General features: G+C 41.9%; 1 protein-coding gene across 13 annotated transcripts in view; it reads right to left on the reverse strand.

The window, feature by feature from the left end:
• The window catches only part of DOCK3 (dedicator of cytokinesis 3), a 186,717-nt gene that overhangs the window by 47,299 nt on the left and 114,550 nt on the right, over positions 1 to 24,868 (reverse strand). For 12 of the 13 annotated variants that reach the window (XM_063164504.1, XM_063164497.1, XM_063164503.1 and 9 more), the window contains 13 exons: positions 22,555 to 22,679; positions 18,352 to 18,514; positions 17,779 to 17,885; positions 16,930 to 17,101; positions 16,385 to 16,482; positions 14,641 to 14,724; positions 14,201 to 14,301; positions 12,828 to 12,909; positions 8,654 to 8,824; positions 4,597 to 4,789; positions 3,466 to 3,593; positions 2,365 to 2,511; positions 252 to 350 (listed from right to left, as the gene is read on the reverse strand). In XM_063164504.1, the coding sequence (XP_063020574.1) occupies positions 252 to 350; positions 2,365 to 2,511; positions 3,466 to 3,593; positions 4,597 to 4,789; positions 8,654 to 8,824; positions 12,828 to 12,909; positions 14,201 to 14,301; positions 14,641 to 14,724; positions 16,385 to 16,482; positions 16,930 to 17,101; positions 17,779 to 17,885; positions 18,352 to 18,514; positions 22,555 to 22,679 (1,670 nt within the window). The remainder of the gene's footprint in view (positions 1 to 251; positions 351 to 2,364; positions 2,512 to 3,465; positions 3,594 to 4,596; positions 4,790 to 8,653; positions 8,825 to 12,827; positions 12,910 to 14,200; positions 14,302 to 14,640; positions 14,725 to 16,384; positions 16,483 to 16,929; positions 17,102 to 17,778; positions 17,886 to 18,351; positions 18,515 to 22,554; positions 22,680 to 24,868) is intronic. The other variant, XM_063164496.1, reaches the window with a different exon arrangement.

Consider the following 24,868-nt stretch of genomic DNA (forward strand, 5'->3'; position numbering starts at 1 on the left):
ATGTAACAATTACAATATCCTTTATGTCCAACACCATGGGACTTTATTTGCTGTTATAAAGATAATTCAGTGCCCTGTGGTCCTAAATGTGTTTTTGCAACACTACACCAATGATTGTAGAAGTGAAAGGGAGGTCCCTGAACAGAGTGCCAGTGGACCAGACTGATCAACAGGCAAGTGATGCTGGAGGGATTCCCCTGTGCTCTTCCATTCTCAGGGAATCACCCTACAAACATCACATCCTTTTGTACCTTCAGCTCATCCTTGCTTTGGAAGTTGTCCAGTAAGTGCTGGAAGTGAGTGTCTGACATCTGACGAAGCAAAGATAAAAGGCAGGAGACATATTCTCCCTGTTGACCAAATGAGAAACTCTTTCATTCAGACAATCTGAAATTCCACAGATACAAAGCTTAACCAGGGGGAAGGTATAAAGGGAGGGGTCTGAAATGGCCCCAATGCCTGTGAGGGGACAGCTGACATGCAGAGAGATTGAAAGTACTGCAGGCTAACAGTTCCTGAGTTACTGTTAATACAGGGATACACCTCCAGGAGGCTCCTCCACAGATGCCAGTTTTAAAGATCTTTTAATCAAAATCGTAGTCTAAACAGAAGTAATTTAAAATTATTAATACAGACATTAACAAATCCCCCTCCAAGCATGCAGGTTTTGACAATACCTTTTTCAGGTACTTAATACACAGTGAGTGTCAGAGGTGTGACTGCAGCTCATGCCAATAGACCAGCAGTTATTTGAACTAAGTGACTCTGACCAGTAAAGCAGTGACAGCTTGGGATCAGGCTGGGCTACAGAAGGTGTCTGGAAGCTTGTAAATGTATGGCTTATTAGTGTTCACCAAGTTCTGTGCTGTCAAAGCTCCAGTACTGACAGATCTGCAGCCAGATTTCCTGAGCACAGTCTGGGTAAGCCTACATGAGCAACAACAACATTTCTGTAATTTTGCAAAGCAGATGCACCCTAACCAGTTACCACAGCATCCCAAAGTGTTTTCCAAAGAGGAGCTCCCCCATTTTACAAATCTGAAAGCAAAGCACAGAGAAGTTAAGCAATCTGTCCAAGAGAACAAGCAAAGTGGTGCCAAAACCATCAGGACTGGGTCTGTTGACTGCCAGTCCCTTGCACAACACTATTTTTTTCTTCAACAGAGAAAACTAATTTGGAAAATGCACAAATCTAAGCCATATCTAATAAGAATCCATATATCACTGTGCTGTGAAATGTAAATTGAGGAGCAAATACAAGGGACTGTGCCTTCCATTTTATTGTTACTCTTAAATGGCTCAAACATCTACCCAGAAGCTTTGACATAGGTTGTTGCAAGAAACTTTCCAGGGCTGAACTTCCCAAGGAAGAAAGATGTGCTCTTCTGTGTGGGCTGGCATGTGGGAAACAGCAGGAAGTCAAATCGCAGCAGTAAAAGGCAATTGAGATATTACTGGACATTTGCAAGCCAGTCCTTTTTCTTCTGTATCAAAGCACATCTTGTTAACTGAGCTAACAAGGAAAGATCCAACCTCCTCTCTTGTGTGAGAAGTGCACCTTTAGTGCACATCTGCCCCCAGCAGCACTGCTGAGGTTTCAGCCATTTGCTAAAAAAACAAGTCTAAAAAAAAAGATGTTCTGAACAGCAGCTTAACATCCTACATTGTGCAAAAGCTGCATTAGAGACTCCAACAAACAAAAATAGGCTAAAATAGGCTAGAATAGAAAGGGGCAGAAATCCAGGAAAGAAAAAGGCTGAACAGCAAAATTCTATTCTTTTTCTTCTCTTCCACCACATGTGAAAGAAAAATTTCTTCCCTGTGGCTAAAGCTGGCAGCCTGGGTAAAGTGGTGGCTTCTCCCCCCAAGCTCAACAGCTCACTTAGCATCTCTTAATTTCTTTTGAAAAAGTATGTTGTGTTTCATTTACATGGAATAATCAGTGACCCTGGACAGGAGCTCTCCAGGGTGTTAAATAAAGGGATTTAACCAGAGAGCACAGTCATATCCTCAGTTTTGGGGATCACAACCTGATACTCATTATAGCCCTTGGTGAAACCACCTTAGGGGTGAAGCCCCAGGCAGCTCCCTAGTACCTCAATTCTAAAGCAATAACTCTCAATCACAGCTGCAAAGACAAACAAGAAAATAATCTGGAAATCCACTAAAGCTTCCTGAGCTCCACTGCTTCCTGCAGCCCTCACTGGTGCAGGGAGGAAGGAATGGGTTTGTGGCTTATTAAGGGAAAGAGACAAAGCCCTGGGCATTCATGCAGCAGAGATGATGATGAGGTGCCAGTGGTGGTGAGGGACTGAACCAGAGGTTAGAGAAGCAGGAAATAGAAACTGATTGTTAGTTACTAACAGTGATTTCTGCTGTGCACTGCGGGCAGCGCTGCCCTCTTACCGCCTCCTGAGACTGCGATTTACTCATGATTGTGAGCAGAGTTTGTAACAGCACGTCCAGGAGGCTCTCCACCATCATCTCAACCTCCTCCACGACATCTCCCTCCTACAGCAAGTGGTGAGCAAACACACAGTTAGAAACTGGAGAGATGGAACTGGTAAAGACAGCTCTGCTGAGTGAGCCATACCAGGCTCCCTGGGACAGAGAGCTCTAGAACAGGCTCACAGAAGTACAACCAAATTCCTCATTGGTCCCAGATCCTGTTGTTCTGTCAGAGTGTGTGTGTGTTACCTGGACAGTCTCTGATGGAAACATTCAGGGTCACAGCCATAAAGGTTAGTCTATAATCAAAGGTCTAGAACACAACAGGAGCAGATTATGTTCAGGAACCTTTACTCCACGGCAGTATTATTTTAGCTGATTTCCATGATGCCTTTCATCTCATTCCTTTCACACAGAACCTTGACTTGTAATTGGAAATACACATTGGTGTGAATTATATTTAGCACCACGAGCTTCCTACTTTAGTCAGGTGGGGAAGCTTCACCACCCCCTCTTTGTGAGCATTGCTTCACATGATCCAGTTACCATTTGAGATCAGAGTATTATGACCGTCAAAGCTGGGTGTTGAAACTCAGCAGCAATTTCCAGAACTAAGTGGGAATTCATTGATTGGATAATTTTAGAGTATTCTTTTAATGTGCACCACAAAGTGCTAGTTACTGTCTCTTGCAGAACTATGAGTCCTTGAGCTGTGTAGAACTTTTAATCTCCACTGACATCCAAGTTCTGGGCTTGCGTGAAGAAAATTAAACAGTGTCAAAGCTGGTGAGGGTGTATGTGATTCCCCCCTCCCAACAGCAGGCACACTGTGTAATCAGGATGCTCTGAGTCACACACAGAGCCAGACCCTCATTTCAGATGCTCTCCTGCTGACAGCACAATCTTGTTTTTAAATGGTTCTTTGAAAAACCTGTAGTAACCTATAAAAATGTCTCACTCTTCATTTTACTAAATCAGAGGTGCAAATAAAAAATTAAAATCACGTAGCAGATTTACCAAAGAACTGGTCTTGATTATGGAGAAGATACTACTGAGGATCCCAGAGCAGATAAGCAGCTCCTTCTGCTGTCGTAGGTGAAGGTGAATGTGGTGAAGGACCACAGGCAGCAGGATGCGCCGGGACTCTGGATGAAGGAAAATCGTTATAAATGTAAGGAAAGAAAATATTTACAATTACAATGGATGGTTTTGACAAAATTCTGTGGTGTTATTCTCACCTTGTACTGAGCACAATAATTTCAGTGCACTAACTTGAGGTCCTCACTACAGGAAAGAGAAACCCAGTGGAGCTTTCTATCTTCCACTTTTACCTTCATAATTTCTTTCATTCAGACCTTCATGTATGAAATACACTCACAATCTTCAGCCATTTTCCACTGAGTTCTTAAAGATCTTTTAAAATTCTGTTTTAAAGTATATGTAAGCAGTAATATATTTAAGTAAAATTTTAAGAACTAAAGAGTTACTAAAGTGTTGAAATACTAAAGTTACAACAGAAAGATTAAAGATACTTTAAAGGAATGTGATGGGTTTCTCACAAGACTATCCTCCCTGCTTCTCAGGCACAAGCTGGCTGGAAAGGAGATTTTCTTCCTGTCCATGGAAGAAAATAAAAAAAATTATTAAAACTGCCTAAGACAGTTTCCTTCCTTCCATGGACAGGAAGAAAACCTCCTTTCCAGCCAACTTATGTCAACAACATGAAACATAAAGTGAGATTTGGCAGTTTTAATAATTAACTAATTTTTAATGTATATTAATCAACCTTTAGTAACTACAATTTATCTATGATGGATTGATAAACATTTCCTAGCACAGTGAAACTTGTAAAGTATTTGTACTGAACAGAGTTAACAGAATTACTGAATATTCTGAGTTGGGACAAACAAGGATTGTGGAATCCAACTCTGAAGTGAAAGCCCTTGGGAAAAGAGAGACCAAGCCCACAGTGTTGGTTTGATGCTCCAACCAACTGAGCGAATGAATGCATTTATCAATGACACTGCCAAGAGAAATAGTGACCAACATCATTGGCATTCAGAAGGGAATGACTCCCAACAGAGGCACTGCCAAAGCCCCCAAGGTGCTGCTCCCCTGAGCGAGCGGCAGCCCCTGAGCCCAGCTCACCTGAGAAGGAGAAGAGGCGGCTGTCGACCGTGCGGGCGATGGACTGGAGCTTGACCACGTCCATGGACTGGCCGATGTGCACCGTGCTGGGCATGCTGCCCAGCGTGCCGCGCACGAACTCCGCCACCTCCTGCACCGTGAACATCTGCAGCAGCTCGTCAAAGATGGCGGGGAACGAGTTCAGCAGGGCAGCCTGCGGGGACAGGAGCAGCTCAGCACCTGCAGCTCCCCACCTGCATCAGTGCAGAGAGGTGGGAACAACAGGAACACTCAACTAGGGTCTGCACAAAGCTACTACAGACTGTGCTAGGGCTGGTGGTCATGGCTGGTGGTACCTGGAGCTCAGAGTGAACAAGTCACATGTAGCATAGAAAAATCAAGTGCTGCTGCAATAGTGAATCTTAGGAAAAGTAGAGCACATAGATACAGCTTCAAAAAGCTGTATTTTAGGAGACAGCTTATAAAACAGAAGAAAAATTGAGATACCAGACAAGATAGTCCATTTTTGTTGATTTCCTTTTTTCAGTTAATACAACACTTGCTTCTGATTAGAGAGTTCTATACCAATTGTTTGTACCAAGCAACTACCTGAGACAGTTAAAACTCTTCAGAAAATATTCTGAAGTGAAGAACCTGCTGACAGACCCTTAACCAGCTCTGCCATGTGACATTTCAGGATCTCTGCAGCAGGGGTGGGGTGTGAGTCCATGTGAAAGAGGCATCACATCATGCGAGTGTTCATGTGATTCTTGCAGTAACAGATATTTCCAGTAAGCTGGAGCTATCCTTGAAAGTGCTTCTTGAAGTGCAGAAATGGTTTAACACAACAGCAACAAAAATCCCTTCATGTCATTTCCTATTCTCCAATTAATTTTTTCACAGGAGTAGAAAATTCCATGCATCACCCTGTGCTCAAGTTCTGCACACTTGGTGTCCTATCAAACAACTGCCACCAGCTCTAATGTTTTAAAATTCTTCCATTCCTCCACATCCTACCCAAGCTTCACACCTGCTTCCTCATTGTAACTATTTTCATTCCTAGCTGGTTGTTTTCTTGAGCCAGCCTCACCTCCACTCTTCCCTTCCTGCCATCCCCACCTCCCTTCCCTGAAGCTCTCCACACAAACCCCTCAGTGTTTTCCTGCACCAGCTCAGATGTATCAGACTTCACTGCAGATCTCTGTTCAGCTTTGTCCTTCCAGAGTCTCAGCACTGTCAGTATCTCCTTTTCCTCAGAGATTTTTTTGTTTTCTCATTGCATAAACATTTCTTTATCTCTTCCATACTGACATGACTCTCCTAATACATATAATCCCAGCCTCCTTCTTTGCCAAGTCTTTTTTCCTTCAACAGTGAAATCTATTTAATAGTATTTGAGCAAAATCAAGTTATTTTTACAACTAACATGGTAGAACTCATTAAATTATTCTGAATATAAGTTTACTTCTTCTAAATACAAAATTCTTTCTTCCACTTGTTCTCTCTCAAAATCTTGTTTTGTTACAATCAATTCAGATTACGCAAACCCCCACAAGGCCTCCTGGGTGTTGTCACCTATTTGTTCCTGCATACCTACAATGTACTAACAAAATAAATAAGTATAAATTGTTTCACTAGCTCCTGGTACTCTTGGAAGGCAGTAACAGCCACAAATCCAGTCACTGTCTTTATCTTTGGGATAATACAAGTGAAATTACAATATTGGCTCAACAAATCCTTACAGGACATTTCCTAAACTTTCTGTTACTTTTAAAGCAGAAGGATTTCTGTATAAACCCTAGCAATCCAAGGGTAGGCATGGGATCTCTTCAGGAAGATTTGGAGGTGTCCTGAGGCGACCTTGAAGGGTCCCATTATTGCTCAACACCCTAAAATATACTGGAACATTACTCATGTCAAACTAATTGCCTAGGAGGAAGGAAATCAGTTTTACTCTCATTGCTGGAAAAAACTGAGATCTCTCAGTTATCTTGGAGAAGAGGGCAAGTGTGAGGGAAATTGTTTGCCAGGGCCTTGAGCATTTCTGTGGGTATTTAACTATTGTCCAGATTTCCAGAACTAAAAACCAAATAAGAAACAACTGCTTGACTCCCCTGAACAATTTGATTTATATAATCTTGTTTACACCCTCAGTATTGTCTTTTTGGTGTGCGGATGATATAAACTGGTCCATGAATTAACTGAAATATTCCACATTTTAAAGTTCTAATGTACTGGCCACTTAAACATCACACTCTAGTCGATATGCAGGAAAAGAGTGTTTGGGGTAGGGAAAGGAGATTAACTGGGAACATCCACAATGAAACACTTGAGCAGTCCTGGGGATCATTACTTACAGAATTAAATGTCGGCCTGGCTGTGCCCCCACCTTTTTGTGGGGCACCTGTCCCGGCTCCGCTCGCCTGCCCTCCAGGCTGGGGGGCCTACGGGGCAAGGGGGTTCAGGGGGCAACACAGTGGCAAGGGGGAAACAAAAAGTAAACTTTTCAAAGATTCAACAAGGACAGGCTTTGCAAATTATAAAAGTCCAAAGTAAGAAATACCATACTGAGAGAAAGGTGGAAAAAAATTAAGAAGAGAAAGAAAAAACCAGAAAATTCCCCATCCTCAAAGTGACTCTCCCTCTCTATTTGGGACCAACACAACTGGAAAACATTCAGCAGATACTGTTTCCATTCACCATCACCAATTTTGTCTGCAAAATTCTGTGCACTGATTGCTCTTGTTCCTGGCTCATCTTATTATACCCACTAATGGGTGATTAAATAAAACATTAGAGCAGCTGTTCTCAAATCTTTCAGAGCAGCTCCTTAAGAAAGGGATCACTCCACTGGCAGCTTCCTGAACCAGCAGAGTCACTGCTTGGCTGCAGTGTTCACAGCAGCTGCTTCTTTTGCAAAATACAGCAGGTGTTCCAAACACCTGTAATTCTGCATTAGTGATTACAAACCACCTTCACATTAACCAGGGAGCTCTGGGTGCTCCATCCTGACATTCTCTGAGCAGAGGCATCAAACAGGATGTTTGACATTTAAAATTTAGATGCAGCAGTATGTAATGCAGTACTTTAAAACTGAGCCCAAAACTAAGCAGCATCCTTACTTGGAGTATTGTCTTCAGCCCGCATAGAATCTTCATGAAGTCCCCTGGGCCATATTTAATGATGCATTAAATATGAGTATGGGCATCACAACATGTTTGTGGTCAGGCTGCACATGATTCTGACTGTAATTTTAGCACATGCTGGAATTGTTTACCTGAGTGCAAACACATCAGTTGAACTTCTCACTGTGATGCTGCTGTGACCATAAATATTGATTTGAAGTACTATAGTGAAGGATTTAGAAATTCTTGAGGCCAACTGTTGCATACAAGTAGAGATATTATAAAAGAAAGGCCTTATAAAATCAGGCCTTGCTCTGCTAAATTAGCACCTGGCCTGTTATTTCTTCTAAGTGCAGTTAGCTAACTTCCCATGTGAAAAATCATAAGAATGAAAGCAGTTAACAACAAGCTATTCTGTAATAAAACAATTTGCACCTGTTCTAAACAAGAATTCTGTCCCATAAGAATCAGTGAAGAAAATATGGAAACTAACCAAATATACAGAGATTTGACAGATGTACACCATGGCCATTTACCCACCAATAAACTGAGTGTCAGTGTATTGCTGACCAGTTAGGTTTAACACAGTGCCTTATGGTATTTCCTATAAATATGAAGTATGTGAATGAAGGATGGGCTTTTCCTGCATGGAGAAACTGAGTCCCATCTGCTTTGTTGCAACAGCCAACCATAAGACATAGGAATGAGGGAGACTTGAAAACAGAGTTTACTTTTGTGAACAGCAGAAATTGCATTCTCATGTGGAAGTCACATCCTCCTAAAGTGCCCCCAGTCCAGCTCACCTGTGCAGAGTTACTGCCTAATGCCATTAATGGGTGTCTTGTTTTCCAGCATAAAACTGACCTGCATTTCACCCCCGTGTGCCCACACCTCCCACCCTGCAGGAACAGCTGCCTTGTGGTCTGCCAGTGGGAGTGTAGGAAATAGCAAACCTGTGTGAAGATGAGAGTCTCAGAGCTCCTGCTGTCCAAGCTGAGCACAAATCTGATGGACTGGAAAAGCTCCTGGATGCTGGAGCGGAACTGCTCCTCCTCCATTCCACAAGTAGCTCTGGAGTAAAGGATCCGAGATTGGACAATGAACTTGAAAAGATATTCCAAGGCCTTAAGGAGCAGGAGAGGAAGGAGATCAAGGCAGAGAAAAAGAGAGAAAGAAAAATAAAGGAGCTTTAAAGAGAACCAAGAAAGACTCTACATGCATAATAACTAAATTCTTGAGCTTTAGAAAGGAGAATGAAAAACAGGCTTTATAAGTTACATAATTCAGTTGAGGAAAAACTACTTTTAGGCAAGTACCCATTCTCAACCAATAATTTTTGTTACTTCTATGTGCCACTAACAGAAAAAGTATGCATTTACATGAAGGAGACAAATCTGAGTTACATCATTTGAGGAAAATTTTGGTTAAAGTATGAAACGTCTGGTTTTCTCATGACTTGGCACAATGAAGTGGCTGAAGAAGCTGTTCTGTTTTCTTTCAAAATTTTGTAAATGGTATTACTTAGAACTGCATTGATTTGGCAGCAGTGACTATGAAGAAAACACTTTGTTCTGAGCAGCTGTAACAAGTCACTGTCCTGTCAACAGTTCTGAGCCACCCCAGCAAGGTGACACTTCACACCTTGATACTGGCTGTGCACAACTGGCAGTGCCAGAGTGTACCAAATATCAGGGACATCACTCCTTCTGTTAGTGCTTAACAGGATTCACCAGCAAAGCAGGACTGAGGGAAGACATAATTCATGTTTTGATGATATCCTCAAAACCTAGCACAGGAAAACAACAGGCTGGAGATTCAGCAATCATAGGCCGTACAGAAACCTTAGTAATATTTCACTGTATTCCATGGAAAATGCTCTTGTCTCACCTCAATGCTGGGAATTCAAATACAGGTTTTGCTCCCAGGAGATATTTTTGCACCCATAGGAGTCCCTCACTGAACCATCACACAATAAGCACAAGTATGCAATGCTATGTTGTAAGCTTTAGAATGCCACAGCTTTAAGGATATAGAACAGGAATGTGAAATTCCTCGTAAAGCCATCATGGATTTCAAAATGCCATTGACTCTTACAGCCTCCCCCCTCCTCCTCCCCCCCAAGACATTATGGCAACATTGGTAATTAGCAGTTATTATTCATACTTCTCTACTAAACCATCTCTCAGTGAAGCTTCCTTACACCAAGGAACTTCATCAGGAAATCTCAGCTGTGTTCCTGTTTCCAGACAAGACAAAGGCCAGCTGGATCCCAGTCAGCTCTCCAAGGCTGACAGCCCTGTGCCAACACCAAACCCAGCACATGCAGTGCTCATGGGAGCTGCTTTGGGCCTTCAGTACACACAACCATGATTCTCATCTGCAGGCTCCTAACTTCAATGTGAGGTTCTGCAGTGAATCAGAGCATTTGTGTGTGAACCTCCATAATTCCCCGTGGAAGGTGAGACAGCAGGGCTCAGAGCACTGCACTTCCTTAGCACAGTGAGCCCACACAGGCAGTGAACCAAGGAGTTCCCAGTGTTTGCACACGTGGCTGGGATGCTAAAAACACAAACCAAGTCTTGGCAGCACAAGTCAGCACCAGGACTAACTTTGGCTCCTGCTACCTACAGCATCACAAATATGATGTGAATTTGTGACTGAAGACATACAAGTGCACTGAGATAAATTCCCAGCCTTCAGTGATGTTTGGCATGATATAAAAGATCAGTGTCAAATTGAAGTAGGTCCCTCACAGCCTGTGTGCATGCTCATGTAACAAGTGAGCACTTCTGCCCTGTGACTAGCATGGAAGACTCAGGGAAAACCTCCTGAGGGAAAAAAGCCCTTGCTGTTGGTTCCCTAATCTAGGCAAAACCCACTTATAGTTCTGCTGGAAGAGAACTGAAGCTGGAAGGGCATTTCCTTGACACAGTTCCTTAGTTCTTAATTTCCTCAGAGACAGCCAAACTGGCTGTGAAGCCATTCATGGACACTTGGTTACAGAAATCCCCTGGGAGGCACAGGCAGCTCTTCTTGGATGCAGCTTTTGTGGAGCTTTGTATAGGGCACAATAAAGGAGCATGATGCTGTGTTCTAGGTAGAAAATTCCTTTCAGTTATAGCTTCTCCAAGTTGCACAGGAGGTTTTGAGAATTAAGACCAGTCTTGAGGGAGGTAAGAAATTTTAGAAGTCCTCTAGAACTCTCTTTGCTAATGCCAGGGGTGGAAATCAGAATTCTGTGAGACATCTGCATGTCCATGATGAATGTACATGAGCAGCCAGCAGCCATGAGAGTGCAGAGTATTTCAGCAGCAGCTTTAGGGCACTACACTGAACAGGTAATTCAGGGGAAAAGGGATACAGAGCTATCCTATTTTCTCAGTCAAAGAACTTCTAATGCAAGGACTGTGGTGAACACATCAAAGACCACAGCAATCCCCAACAGTAGAATCTGGTACTAGTAATGAAACATTAGCAATGATAATGTCTTTGGTACAAACTTTCTCCAAATGCCTGAAATACAATCTGGAAACAAAGAAGGAAATCAATCACTTCACTGTAATGGGAGAAGATAAAGACCTGAATTTGGGCCTGCAAGAGATACCTGCAAAGGCAACTGTCTGAATAAGATGTGACAGCAGCGTGGGTGGCAGAGGATGTGCTGTCAGGTCTGCACAAACTCTGCTGGTAATTTTAATTCCTGTGCTTGGAAAGGCTTGGGTTGTCAGGTCTGCAAACTGACCTCCCTCCCAGAGGGAACAGCCACATCCCAGGCCAGCACTTGAGAGCCTGAGAAAGCAAAGAGCTGCCTTGGAGGCTGAGACACAAGGTACCATATTCACAGACTGACTTCCCTAATCCCTAAAAGACATTCCTGCATTTCTGTCTTTACTGTTTCCAAACAGGACTGCTATGAGGTTCCACAAATGCAGATCACATAGGGACAATATCCTACATCTCTATTTGCTGCACTGCTTAAACCACTAATGAGTGATTTGAGAGGCAAGAAAACCTCCTCGAAGTCATTCCAGCTGGAGATCTTCTTCTCATCTTCATAACTTTAATAGCTTTTTTCTCAATTAAAAAAAAAACAAGGGAGATAATGATAGAAAAAAAAAAAAAGAATGAGAAAGTTGCAAATTCCTTGAAAAGGCATCTTTGCCCTATTTTTACCATTCCATATGAATCTGTGGTTGAAGATTCCAAAGAGGATGTTCCTAAGCATGTCAATATCTACAAAGCCAAAGCAAGCCCTGGTGTAATGCCCTTGTACTATCTGAGTAGGATCCTAGCAGGGGATCTGGAAAGTGGGAGGATGACATTGGCAGTGTCCTTCACCTGGAAGAGGTTACACCTATTTGAACAGACAAAGGACAAAATCCACGTGCTGATCACTGCCACTGCTTCCAGTTCTCCAAGTGCCCAGACTCAGGTGTTAGGGCACCAGCCCCCTTAGAGGCAGGTGGGCATTCACTCAAAGAAAAACATCTTCCTGCAAATGTTGGCATCTTGTATTTGTGCACTTGACACACTGAATTCCAGGCTTACACATGGTAAAATGAATATTTATCCTCTGATTTTTCTGTAATAGCACCAAAACATTCCTGGTGTTTCTCACAGCTGTGCCTCCCTGGGACATCATGCTCCTATCACAGAACCATAGGTCAAGGTCCTGTGCTACTTTTGAGGATTTCCATCCTGTTAAAGACTCATTTATCTGCTGCTTAAAATACTCCAGGACTTCAACCCATGCTACAATGGAGCTGTGTCACAGCCAGAAATGAAGAGCTTTGATCCATAGCACCCATACCTGATACACTCAAATACACTGCTGCATGGGGGGCAAGGTGCAGCCCACATCAGTGGGGTATTTATGCACTAGCCATGGAACTAAGTCCCATTTAAGTTCTCCACAGGGTTGCAAAAGGGCTTAAAGTGACTTAATTATTTCAATTTTTTCAGCATAAGAATGAATCTCCCCCTAAAACTAAAACTGTGGCTATATATAAAAACACCTGGTTAAGCAATTCTAGGAAACCAGTGCTACACTACCCTTGATTCCATTTGCAGCTTTGCCAGCCCCTCTGGTGGCAGAGGAGCAGCCAGCAGTGCCCATTGGATACCTACCCTCATTGCCTCCTGGATGTGGTCCTGGCGCACGAGCTCGGCCGAGCGGTCCATGTACCACTTCAGACAGCGGATCAGCTCCCTGGGGGAACAGGAGCAGCAGCTTCAGCACCTCTTCTGACAGCCAGCAAACATCCTGGGGTTAGGGACACATCTCTAAAGCAGCCTCATTTCACTTTATTTCAGTGGTCAGTTACAGCTGTCCTTGGTACTGAATTTACGTAGTATTTACATTTATTTAAGTTTCAAAACCAGAAAATCATTTCTTCTCTGTAATTGACTTGGACCATGAGGAACAGTAAGAGCACATAAAAAAGGTGTTGTTAGAAAGATAGCTTTGATAAAGGCATGGTTCTAAGACCAAAATATACATTTGTTTTAATAGGAGATCCCAGCTCTCATCTTAGTAAGAAGCCTTTAGAAACTGAGATCACAAAGAAAATACCTGCATCTATTTTGCTAAGTACACGAGACCATCTGGACTAACTTACAAAGCTGTATTAAACCCATGTTTTATTTCAGATATCAGATCACCAAAAAACATTTGTTTTGTCTGAAAGAGGTGCTAATTAACACAAGGCAGAACACCTTTTTACCCTCTGAACACAACTGTGCCTTCCAGTGTTGTATATTATCTATGGGTTTCTACCTGCCACTGATAGAGTATTTTTCACATTTATTTTAATTACACAAAAATGTGAATTGCTTAAAAGAATCAAAAGAAATTATTAGCTGTTTTTTATAGTTTACTGTGGCCAAAGATAGAATATACTCAAATATACAGAAGCAATGGTCTAAAAGAAAAACCCAACAACCTGAAGGGTAACTGTTAGTGCTTTCAAAAGGTCTGTCTCATTCTCTGATGCAAGACTCTTTTGAATACCAGGAAATAAGACAGAATCCTCAAAGTGACAGTGAAATTTAAATTTCTGATCTACTGAAATTAAACTGTAACCAAATAGAACATCTTCTGTGAATATCTGTCTACTTTGGAAGTTACAATTAGTTCTCTAAGTCACACAAGTCATGTCTCCCAGCATCCTTAAGATGAGGAATGCACGTGCTCTCGGGAGCTCATTTGTATAGACTACAGACTGATAATGAGTTGTTGCTGAGTGTCTCTTCAGTTAAAAAAAAGCAAAAAAGAAAGAAAGAAAAGAAAGATTTGCCAGTCCAGAAGGAAAGAGAAATGCCCAACCATGCTGAGCCACTGGGGACATTTGGCAGCTTTTCCCTACAGCTGTGCTGGAAAACTTCCAGGTGAGTAGCTCTACTTTTGGGGGCACTGCCGCCACGAAGGTTGTGATCCTGATGGTGGCACCATTCCCAAGTTTGGTGATGCTGCCTCTCAGGGGGAGGAACACAAGACCTACTTGTAAGCCAGAGCTCCTGCAAAGTGCTTCTGGATGTAGGTGTCCATCACGGGGCGGAAGTGGAAGTACTTGCTGTCACGGAGCAGGTTGATGATGAACACCTGGGGACATGGAGAAGGGAACCCAGCTCAAGGAGCTGCACATTGCTGCCAAGGGACCACAAACAAGTGACCCAAGGTAAGGAGCATTCAAATACATGAGCTGCTTTAAGCAGTCACTGCTGTGTGATCAGGTATTACTGGTTGCTTCTCCCACGTTACAGTGAATATTGCTGCCCCTGCAGGTGCTGAGGTCAGCCTGCCCTCCTCACCCAAGATCATTACAGAAGGCATGGCTGGACCAGCTGAGTATTTCACATCTGGCAGAAGTACAATACTAGTAATATGATCATAAGGAACTTAAAACTCACTGAGCACGAGGTAAATAATCCAGCAGCTTACCAGAGACTGAAAGACCAACAGACCATACTTCTCTGTGTTGTCATCCAAAACTACAAACAACGTGTCCAGAATATCTTGTAGGAACTAAAACGACATGAACAAAGAATTTAAACTTAAATTGTATTCAAAAGTTATTTCTCCCCTGCTTTAATTAGTTCATACATGTTAATATTGTTGTGAAACACTTGGCAAGGATAAATCACTTCAGGTACATCCATATGATGTGACAGATTTTAATTTGATTTTACAAAGACAAATTTTTCTCTTTATTCTGCAAGGAATGTTTTCAAACAAAAGTGACAGAAAACCAAAAAATAAGAAATATGTACTCTATACCTGATTTTTAATTTTGACTGAGTGTTCCTTTCACTTTAAGCTGACTGGAAGTGCTGCCTGGCAGCAGTGGCAAAGAACTTGCTCTCATTCTCAAATCATTGGAGTCTCAGGTACTGTTCAGCATCAGAGGCTGAGGCTGGCCAGTACATTAAATTATGTTTAACATTGAAATTTTTGTTAAATGGGAGAAAGTAAAGCTTTTCTAACAAGCATTAATTGGGGCAAGTTCCATGTTGCCAACTGCTTCTTTCACCCTTAACTCCACAGCTTGTTGAGCACTGACAGTTCAAGTGATTTTTCTTCTCAAAGCACAGTCTCCAAAAGGATGAGTGTGAAGGAGAGTGCTGGAGATTGTTAACTGCACATTCTCTCATGATTTTTTAATCTATTCTACTTAAATTTCTAATGTGGACAACAAGAAATAAATTATAACAATTTATGAAGTCTCTGAAATGATAAAATGTCTTTTTTTCTGAATTATTACATTCTGTTCTTCATATCCCAGTGCCAAATGACAGCTGATTTATGGGGAGAATCAATTACTTCTCCCCATGAAATAATTCAATCCATATCTTTCTTCTTCTTTCTCTATAAAAACCAGATACTTGTACTGCCCTACAAATGAGGTGTACAAAACATGACATTCTTGAAGAATTCCAATACAAATGGGATTTGTGCTGCCCTGTTACTGTTACCAAGTTATCACAAAGAGTAACATTCATAACAGATATGGCAGCACTCAAATGAGTTACACTAAAGTGGTTTTAATGACAAACTACTTATTATGTGATAGGATTTGCCTTCAACTTCTTCTCCTTGGTTGTTTGTGTTAGAAATCAGCTTTTACTTCCAGATTTATAGAAATAAATCCTAGAGAAAGTTCCCAGCACACCTAAGATTATCAGAAATGAACTTTGTTTTGCTGAGACCACAAGTATTCAAAGGCAATTGGAAATTCTGGGCCCTAAGGAAGCTCAGGCCACACCAGATTATCATGTAGAGCAGCAGTGGCTACACAACCTGATGAAATGATGAGCTGGCAGAAGCCTGGTGCACTGCTGGCTGGATGCAGCAGAGAGCCCCTGCCAGGGTCTGTGTCTGTGTCCCATACCAGCAGCTGTGTGGGACTGCAGGCTGCAACCACTGGTGCTGAGGAGCCAGCACATGTGGCTGAGAGAATCTGACCAAGGATTAGCTCTGCTTTGATCCCACAGACTGACTGTGCCCTGATTCTCAAGGGTATCTTCCTGTCCAGTTTCATGTCATAATAAAATCCCAATTCATACAGGGTGAAAATTCACAGTGTGAATCAAAAAGCACAGTAAGAGGAAGCCTTCAGAAGTGGCCTGCAGGTCTGAACTCAGTGCCTATCACAGATACATCCAGAGGCTGTAATTTAATGCAGTACCTTTACAATCTCCTCGCCACTGACATGTCTCAGTCTTCCCAGAATATCCATCACTCGGTCTGGGTAAGCTTTCCATTTGAGCAGGGCAAGCAGATCCACTGCAGAGAGAGGAAGGAAGAGCTAGAACCACACACAGAGGGAAGAATGGCAAGCCCAGACCCATCAGATTCATCACTTTGCACTTCTCCTCTGGATGCAGACCACACTTCTTGGGAAATTACATATATATATATATAATGGAAAACAAGAAGTACAATATGGAGTGAGTTAATACTGCTAATGGAGAAAGGAATGGAGGAATAGGAAAGGGCTTTGGAAAGAGTAAAGGTTGCATTTTTCCCTGTGTGACTTGACACTGCACTGTGGACAATGCACTCCTGTCTGCTTGTGCTTTGGGGACATTGCTGTAAATCTTATTTATTGAGCCACTCTGTCAAAGCCAAGCAAAACAAACTCTGGATTGTGTAGAAGTGCTAACAGTGAATTTTTTTTCCTCTTTCCTAATTCCTGCTGCCTTGGGCAGTTCTGAGGGATCAGCAACTCACCATTCTGGGTCAGTTTGGTAGAAGAGAGCTGTGTGGAGACTGAGAAGGTCTCTTTGGTGCTGCGCTGGAAGATGAGGCTGGAGGGGATGTTGGGGCAGCCGTTGTAATCCTCCTTGCAGCAGGGCAGCCCCAGGTAGAGCGCGTGGTTGTTGAACGTGCTGTTCTCATCACACTGCAGGGACAGCACAAGGGTGGAGTTGCACCTTGTCCATCTCATCCCACACACCCAGAGCCTGTCAGCAGTTCCCCAACAGTGCCTGTGTTGGGATTTTTGTGGGTGCACACCAACATTTCTAAGGAAAAGCTGTGCTCGGGGGCCTGGACATGTCCAGAAGAGACCCAGCTCTACAGAGTTATCTCCAACGACTGCCTCGTTAGAACTCACCAGATCTTCCAGATGTAAACTCAGTGCTGCTGCCTGAAAATTGTACTGAACAAATAAACCCAGGTGAATCAGCAGGAAGGAAAAACCCCAGTGCCCAAATCTCTTGCTGCAGGGCTGCCAAGCTCTGGCACTGCAGCACGAGACATTTGAATCCAACACAATGTTATCTTGCAAAGGCACAGAGCAATTACTCAGAAGTGCTGAATGCTCATGAACACCAACGTGTTTGAAGTCAAAATGGATGGGATTAATAGCAGATAAATCATTATCATCAGGATAGAAAAGGTAAGCTGTAAGAAGGCTCTAGCCAAACCATGTGATTTTGAATGTATAAAATTTTGAAACCACTATTAATCTGTTCCTCACAAACTTCTAAGAAGGGGGAGATGGATAATGTAATGACCATTAGTCATTTAAGTAATGAAGTAGAGATGAGCAGTGAAAAGTCTGCAGAGAACTGGTACCTTATAAACATAAAGCTCATGGATATCATCTGACAAGGTCGTGCCATCATCTCTCATCAATGGGGTGAATGCAAAACCAAAGAGTTTCTTTTCTCCCTTGTCTTTTGCTGCAGCAAGAGATAGAAAGAAGGAATTGTATTTGTGCGCACCTTGTCAATATATACAAGATTACTCACCAACTTCTCCACATGCCTAAAAGAAAACAAGCAGCTACATAACAAACAACTTTTCTAATTCCAATACCTTTTTTCTGGTTCTATGTAAAGGACTGACAAGCTTCAAATCAAACACAGACATGCCAAACACAGCAAAATCTAAACTGTTTATCCTGCAAAGAAAACATTCTACACAAAACCACAACAAAAGAACAGCAGGGACAAACATCTACAAATTGCTTTGCCCTGCACTGACCGTTCCCCATGTTTTCAGTGTGCTGCTTGATAAATTCAGCAAAAGGTGGCTTAGCAGAGCCCCTTCACCGTGTGTCAGGCTGGCCTCCCTTCCCTGCTCCCACCCAGTGACAGGCCGATGCAGCTCTGGCTGGCCCTGCAGGAGCCCAGGGGGGGCACTCACTGGAGCAGTGGCGGAACTCGAAGCGCAGGTGGGAGCCGCGGAAGCGGTCGATGGGGATGGGCAGTTTGATGATCTCGCCCCAGCGCGGGCTGTTGTTGTGGTACAGCACGAAGGAGTGGTACGCGCTGCGGCTCGGCTCGCCCGAGCCCAGGCTGATGCAGTCCTGCCACCAAGGGAAACAGGAGCATTGAGCACAGCACATCAGCACCCAGCAGCCCTTCACTCAGCCAGTGATGACCTTTATATCATTTACATAATTATTTTATATTGTGTATATATATATATAATTTATATAACCTTTATATAATTCATGGCTTTCTGTGGACATAAAGGAGTCAGAAGCAGAAATTCAGACACAATGAAATGTGAATTTTTAGAAGATCTTGGAATTTTGTTTCAGGTCAAAGGGTGAACCAAGAGACCTGTGCTACTGGATGAATGCCAGTATCTTAAGTTATTATTTAAGCTAAGTTTTCCATCAAGTACTGAGTAGATACAATAAGCATCTAAGTCCAAATATATAAAACTGAGTCCAAAAATAGGATACAATAGGACCATCACTTGTAATATTAGCTTTCTGTGAAAAGATCCTTTAACCAGATTTCTGCTTCAGTATCTCAGTTCAGAAGTGATAAGTGACCTTTCCAAGCTCTTTACAAATATTCATCTTTCAAAACTACAACTATCCAGCCTCACCAACTATCCCAGAAACTTCTAATCAAGTTACTTCCTCAGTGGTAAGCAAAGAATTTCTGTGTTAACACTCATCACTAAAAACATAGTTAGATCTAAATTTCTGCCTTCAGACATAACAAACTCAGAGATCTTGCCCAATCTGTGCCTTCACAATAATACAGATGAAGAAAAACATGAACTCATATTGTTCAGAAAATAAAAAAAAATGAAGTCTTGAAAAAAGGACAGTAAAAGGTCCTTTGTGATGAAGACATGGAACAGGTAGCACATTTTTTTATATATGAGCACTAACCCATGCTCTAGACCCAGCACTGACAAAGAGATGCAGGAGATACAACATCTCTCAAAACCAAGCAGAAAAAAGACAGCTTGGAGATTCTTCAGTTTTAGCATGTCCAAGGATAATGAATCCAGGAAGAAACAAGCTAAGCAGATCAAGAATAACACATGGAATATAAATTCTGATGTAAAAACCCCCCATGGAACAATATGATGACAAGAACTGCTACTGGTCATTTCCCCAAGGTGTCTATAAATTTTAACCCAAGAAAACACCAGAAATGTTGATTTTTTTAAATCTGTAACCATCTGACTGCCCAGTCAAGAACACCCCATTAACCAGACTCAGTTAGTTCAACCCCTGGCAATAATGTGCTGGCTTTGAGAAAGTTAAGAATTTGTGAAGGAGCCCAAAAGGGAAGAAATGCTCTCTGGAATTCTGGGATTCAATGCAAGGACAGCCTATGTTGACAGGGACTCACTGCAAAGGCTCTGATCCAAACTGAGTGACTGAAGGCTGAACTCACTCAGCTCAGTCCTCTCAAATAATCCTCAGCCACCACATGGGATGAGTCACAAGCCCACATTTTTTTAATTAAGAATTTTTAAAATTAAAAATTATGTGTTGCAGATAACAACAGGTTAGTAGAGAGCAGTGCCAGTACTGCAACCCAAAACACCTCTAAGATTCCAGTTCTATTCTGTAACAAGAATAAATGGCTGGGCTTCAACACAGCAATTCCAAAACCTCATTCTGCATCAGGCTCATAGGAGCAAACAAAACAGTATTTCTATTTTCTCTACAAGGTACAGTAAAAATTCAAATTTTAATGTGAGCTTTTTTTGTCCCATCAAGAAGCCACCTGCTCTGGCTGACAAACTGCCAGTCTTTGAATGCAGTTGCATGCTGTGAACTTCAAATAAATCAATAATCTCTCCTTCTGGTTGTTAACTTAGTTCCCATGCAGTTATACTACAGTCATTGTCTGAGGAGGGCAGACTGGTAAATCTTTAATTCTAAATTGTGATCTGCAAAATACAAACATCAGACTAATCTCCAGACACCTGGTGACCCTGAGACCCAAATATGCAGAGGAATTAGAGGGCAGAGGCAGGGAAGGGAAGCTAAACTAGAAAACCAATCAGGAAATCTCTATTGTTAAAGGTGTGCCTTAGAATTCATAGGCTATTCCTGCTACTGGAATAGAAAGAAGAAACAAGTGAGAAATGTGTCAAAGGATTTTTTTTTTTAATTTTTCAGACTATATTGAAAGATACTAACAATTGAGTAAGACCATTTTGAGAAGGAAATACTCATTTTCATTTCAATTCTAACAACAGCACTACATTCTGGAGGTAATTTCACTCCTTTCAATAGGACTATTTCTGGATCAAGATACACTCAGCAGCAATGAGGAGCTGAGAAAGTTCTCATTAATGCTGTGCATGGTTCTGCTAAAGGCTTCACAAAGGCACAATTCAGATTTGGGTTGTGCTGCTCGTTGGGACAAGGTTAAAGATTTTACTCTAATATCAGATCAAAACTCTGGCCACTTCCCCCATCCTGTGTAACTCTGCACACAGTGCCTCTGTTGGCAGCTCTGCTCCAGAAGGGCCACGGGGCAGGGATGGTGGAGGGTACTGCAGACAGGAGCAGCAGCCAGTGCTCCAGGGTCCATGAACTTTCAGGGTCCTGCCCACATTCACAGGCATCATTGAACACCAGGAACCAAAGATCTCCCAGACACAAACCAAGTGTCTTTGCTGCTCTGACTGCAACTGTACAGAGGAGCAATACCATAAAAACTGGGACAGAGAGTTTCTTTTAAATGTGATCTAAATTTTAAAACCACACAAAGATCCTTTCTATATAAAGTCTCTCCTTTATGGCAAATACTAGAATGGTTTGTGTTGAAAAGGACTTTAAAGCTCATCTTGTTCCAAACCCCTGCCATGGGCAGGGACACTTTCCACCAGACCAGGTTGCTCAGAGTTCCTGGCCTTGAGCACTCCCAGGGATGGGGCAGCCACAGCTTCTCAGGACAATCTGTTCACCTGATCTTTTTCTAACTGGACTGACCATCCTTTCCAATGTTTGTGCCATGCCTGTCCCACTCTGCCATGTAAAGCCTCCATGTACTTCCAATAGTAATAACAGGCAAAGACAATGAAAAACCAACTTCATCTCTGTGAATGACCACTCCAACCAAAATCACCCAAGTTAAGACTGATAATGACTAGAAATGATCTGGCTTTTGTATGTAATCATTAGGGACCATTATGTGTTAGCATTTGAAGATGCTGATATTGCAGTTTGAGGAACTTCTCTTTGTCCGTGGCAGACTGAAATCAAGTGATGATTAAAACTTTGCAACTCAGTTTGAAAAGCTTAGGCAGAAAAGGAATCTGATCTTCCTGCAGCAGCTCTGAGCACAAACGAGTTCTTTGCAAGAAATACACTTCACATTTAATGAAACCATAAGCAGTTGTAGTAATGAAAGCTCTCCTTTCAATTAAAACCAGAAGACTGTGGCAATGTATTCCTACACACTTCTAGGTGTTAGATTCTCCACAGTAATGGCTACAAAGCCCATTTTATTGCAGTGGAGGTAAAAGAAAAGGTAGGGGGAAGTTATTTCTGATAGCTGCTCATGCTGAAATACTTCCTGTTTACTTCTCTAGATTCACAACCTCCCACCCACCTCCTTCTCTTCAATAAAACTGAAAGAACAGAGGAGGTAAAACAGGAAACATAAACAATCCCCATTCCCAGCTGGAATGGAGCCAACCCAGGGTGAAATTTTATTCAAGTTATTTTCCAGAACTACATTCAGTACTGTAACCCAACAACTCAGATTTAGAAGTCTCCCTTGGAATCACATTTCATTGTGTTTGAATGTGTATGACACACATTATTTAATTTTAGATATGCCTATACTCCTTAGTTCTGATTACAGTTACTCTAAATTTTTTTACTTTAGCCACTGACATCACATTTGGAAATCACACAGGCTTTTCAGTTTATGAGTATTTTCTCCAAGTCTTCTATCCCCATATAAGGCAAGTGCTCCAAATCCTTACAGATTTATAACTGACCATAATACAGAGCTTACAAACTTCATAATAAAAAAATATAGACAGAGAGCCAGTTTTATTTTAACTCTTCCCTTGCATCAGAGACTCTGCCCTGCAGGGAGCACCTGAGGTCTCAGGGAAAGGAGCACTCACCTTCAGGATTTCTCCATCAGCATAGAGCACGTACATGGTCACCTCGATGTTCTTCTGCACACTTTTGCCACCCCTCTCAAAGTCCCCCTTCTCCAGGGTCAGGTACAGGTCATTCCTGATGTCACCTGCAGGGACAGAGGGAGCCACAGCCTTAAACTCCACAGGGAACCCGGGGCTGTCCCAGTTCCATTCTCACATCGTTCTTTGTGTTCTGCAAGAAGATGGCTGATGCCCAAATCATTCCAAGCAAGTTAATTGTTAATAAGGATGAACAGTTTAATATCAGTGCATCAAACCAGACCATTGTTAGTAATGCCTTTAATAATGTGAACTCAGGATCAAGACTGGTTTTAATTATGTAAGTGAGGAAGGGAAAAAAACCTCTATGCTGCTATACTGTGCCTTGTTAGCTGAGCTGGAAGTGTCAGACTGAGCCTGACAAAACATCCTTAGCTTCAGACTTCCTATTTGCAAGAAATTTTATGAAAAATAATATTTTTGTGATGATCAGAATAACATTATGTTCAGTTAGCCTTTCAAGCATTTTCTGTATTTTTGTAATTTCCTTTTATCATAACAACAAAATAAAAGCAGCTTTTTTGGGAACCTGATCGCAATTCAGTTCAGATGGATTAGAAAGGAATTATAAATGTAATTTTTGCTAGATTTTTGGCTGGCCTCTGGTATCCATATGCATGGCTATATGAAAGCAGGCAGAAGCACTTGCCAGCTTCTCACTACGTCATTTTCAGGAGCTTTCAGACCAAATTACTATATTCAGAAATAGAAATGCTTGTGTCTCAGCATCTTGTTATCCTGATTTTCACAGACTCTAGCTCACTTGGTTTGGTTTTATTTTAGAATCTGATCTGGGAAGCTGCTTTCAAAACTAATGTGCTCAATTCTAAGGCCTACACCAAAAGGACAGCAGGTATCACCTATTTTTCTGTAAGATTGAGTTACTGTCACCATTTTATGATAGTTCACCCTTAACATTTCTTTTTATCCACTTGCCAGAAAGGCAAACATACTAAAGAGCAATATATAAAAATACCAAAACCAACCAAACAAAAAAATTCAAACCCTTTCAAGGCAAGTATTTTGCTAATCAGCCCCAAGACACTAAATAATGAAGTAATGAAAAAAAAGCAAAGACTCCTTCAATGTCTGGCTTCTTCCACTTGGAGAAACTGATGCAGTTAAATCTCTGTATTAATCAGAAGCACAATGAAATAAGGCAGCATTTGCTTTCAGGCACTGAGGGACATCCTTTTGTGCCCCTCAAAGCAGCACTTCAAATTCTTCCTGAAGTCTAAAACCCCACAGAACTTCTTCCTTAATCTACTGTAGGGACAAACAATAGATGCTCTCAGTCCTGCCTTTGCTTTCAGTTTTATTTCTGGAGATAAGGACAACTCTTTCAGCATGGAAAATCCAGCTCTGTGGCTGCAGTCAGTGCTTCCTGCTGGGAGCTCTGTGTGAATGGCAATCTGTGTGCAGAATCTGCTCCTTTGTCCAGGAGCCTCCCTCTCCTGCAGGGTCAGTGCTGGGAGCACCTCCCAGCCAGAGGCTGAGCTGCCAGGGGCATCAACAGGGAAAAGATGACAGCAAGAGCTTGGGGAAAGACCTGGGATATTGGATCTGCTTTGGCTTAACAAGGCACAGCATCAAATGCAACAAGCCACAGGCCACAACAGAGAAAATTATCTTGGGGATCAAAATCAAGCTGAGATACCTCTATCCTGATTATAGGGATAGCAAAGAAATACAAAATTCATCACAAAATACGGTTTGAGTCATTTGCTTTGAAAATTCTCCTGCTTAACAGACTCCATCCCTTTCTCTCAGTGGCTTTCTCAATTAGGAAAAAAGTTTCAATTTGTATGCTGTAAATCTTAATAGAAATTAATTGTACTCACTATAATTAGTATTTTGGAGCTCCCTACTTGTGACCTCTTTTCTGGAAGGCAGTCTGGCTACACAAAGTCCAATGTTAGATAGCAAATCATTTTCCAGCCTAAATTAAAGGCAGCATTTGGTTATATATAGCATCTTATCTTCTATTAAGCTTAACAGGAGGGATATTACTCCACTAATTAAAAAAAAAATGCCTTTGGGGTGGGGTGTAGAGGGATCTTAAAACCAGTGGATTTGCATAAAAATTAAGGGAAAAGATGGGAAAATGTGTTATAGTGAAATACAACAGTCTATCTTCTCTTGTAAAAACTGTCTATTGGCTCCTCAAGAAATAAAAAAGATCACTACATACAGTAAAAATAGGAAGTAAATGCATCTAACAAAGACAAAAAGCAGT

The sequence above is a fragment of the Melospiza melodia genome, chromosome 10 (genome assembly GCF_035770615.1).
Source record: "Melospiza melodia melodia isolate bMelMel2 chromosome 10, bMelMel2.pri, whole genome shotgun sequence".
In the NCBI taxonomy this organism is placed as follows: Eukaryota; Metazoa; Chordata; class Aves; order Passeriformes; family Passerellidae; genus Melospiza; species Melospiza melodia.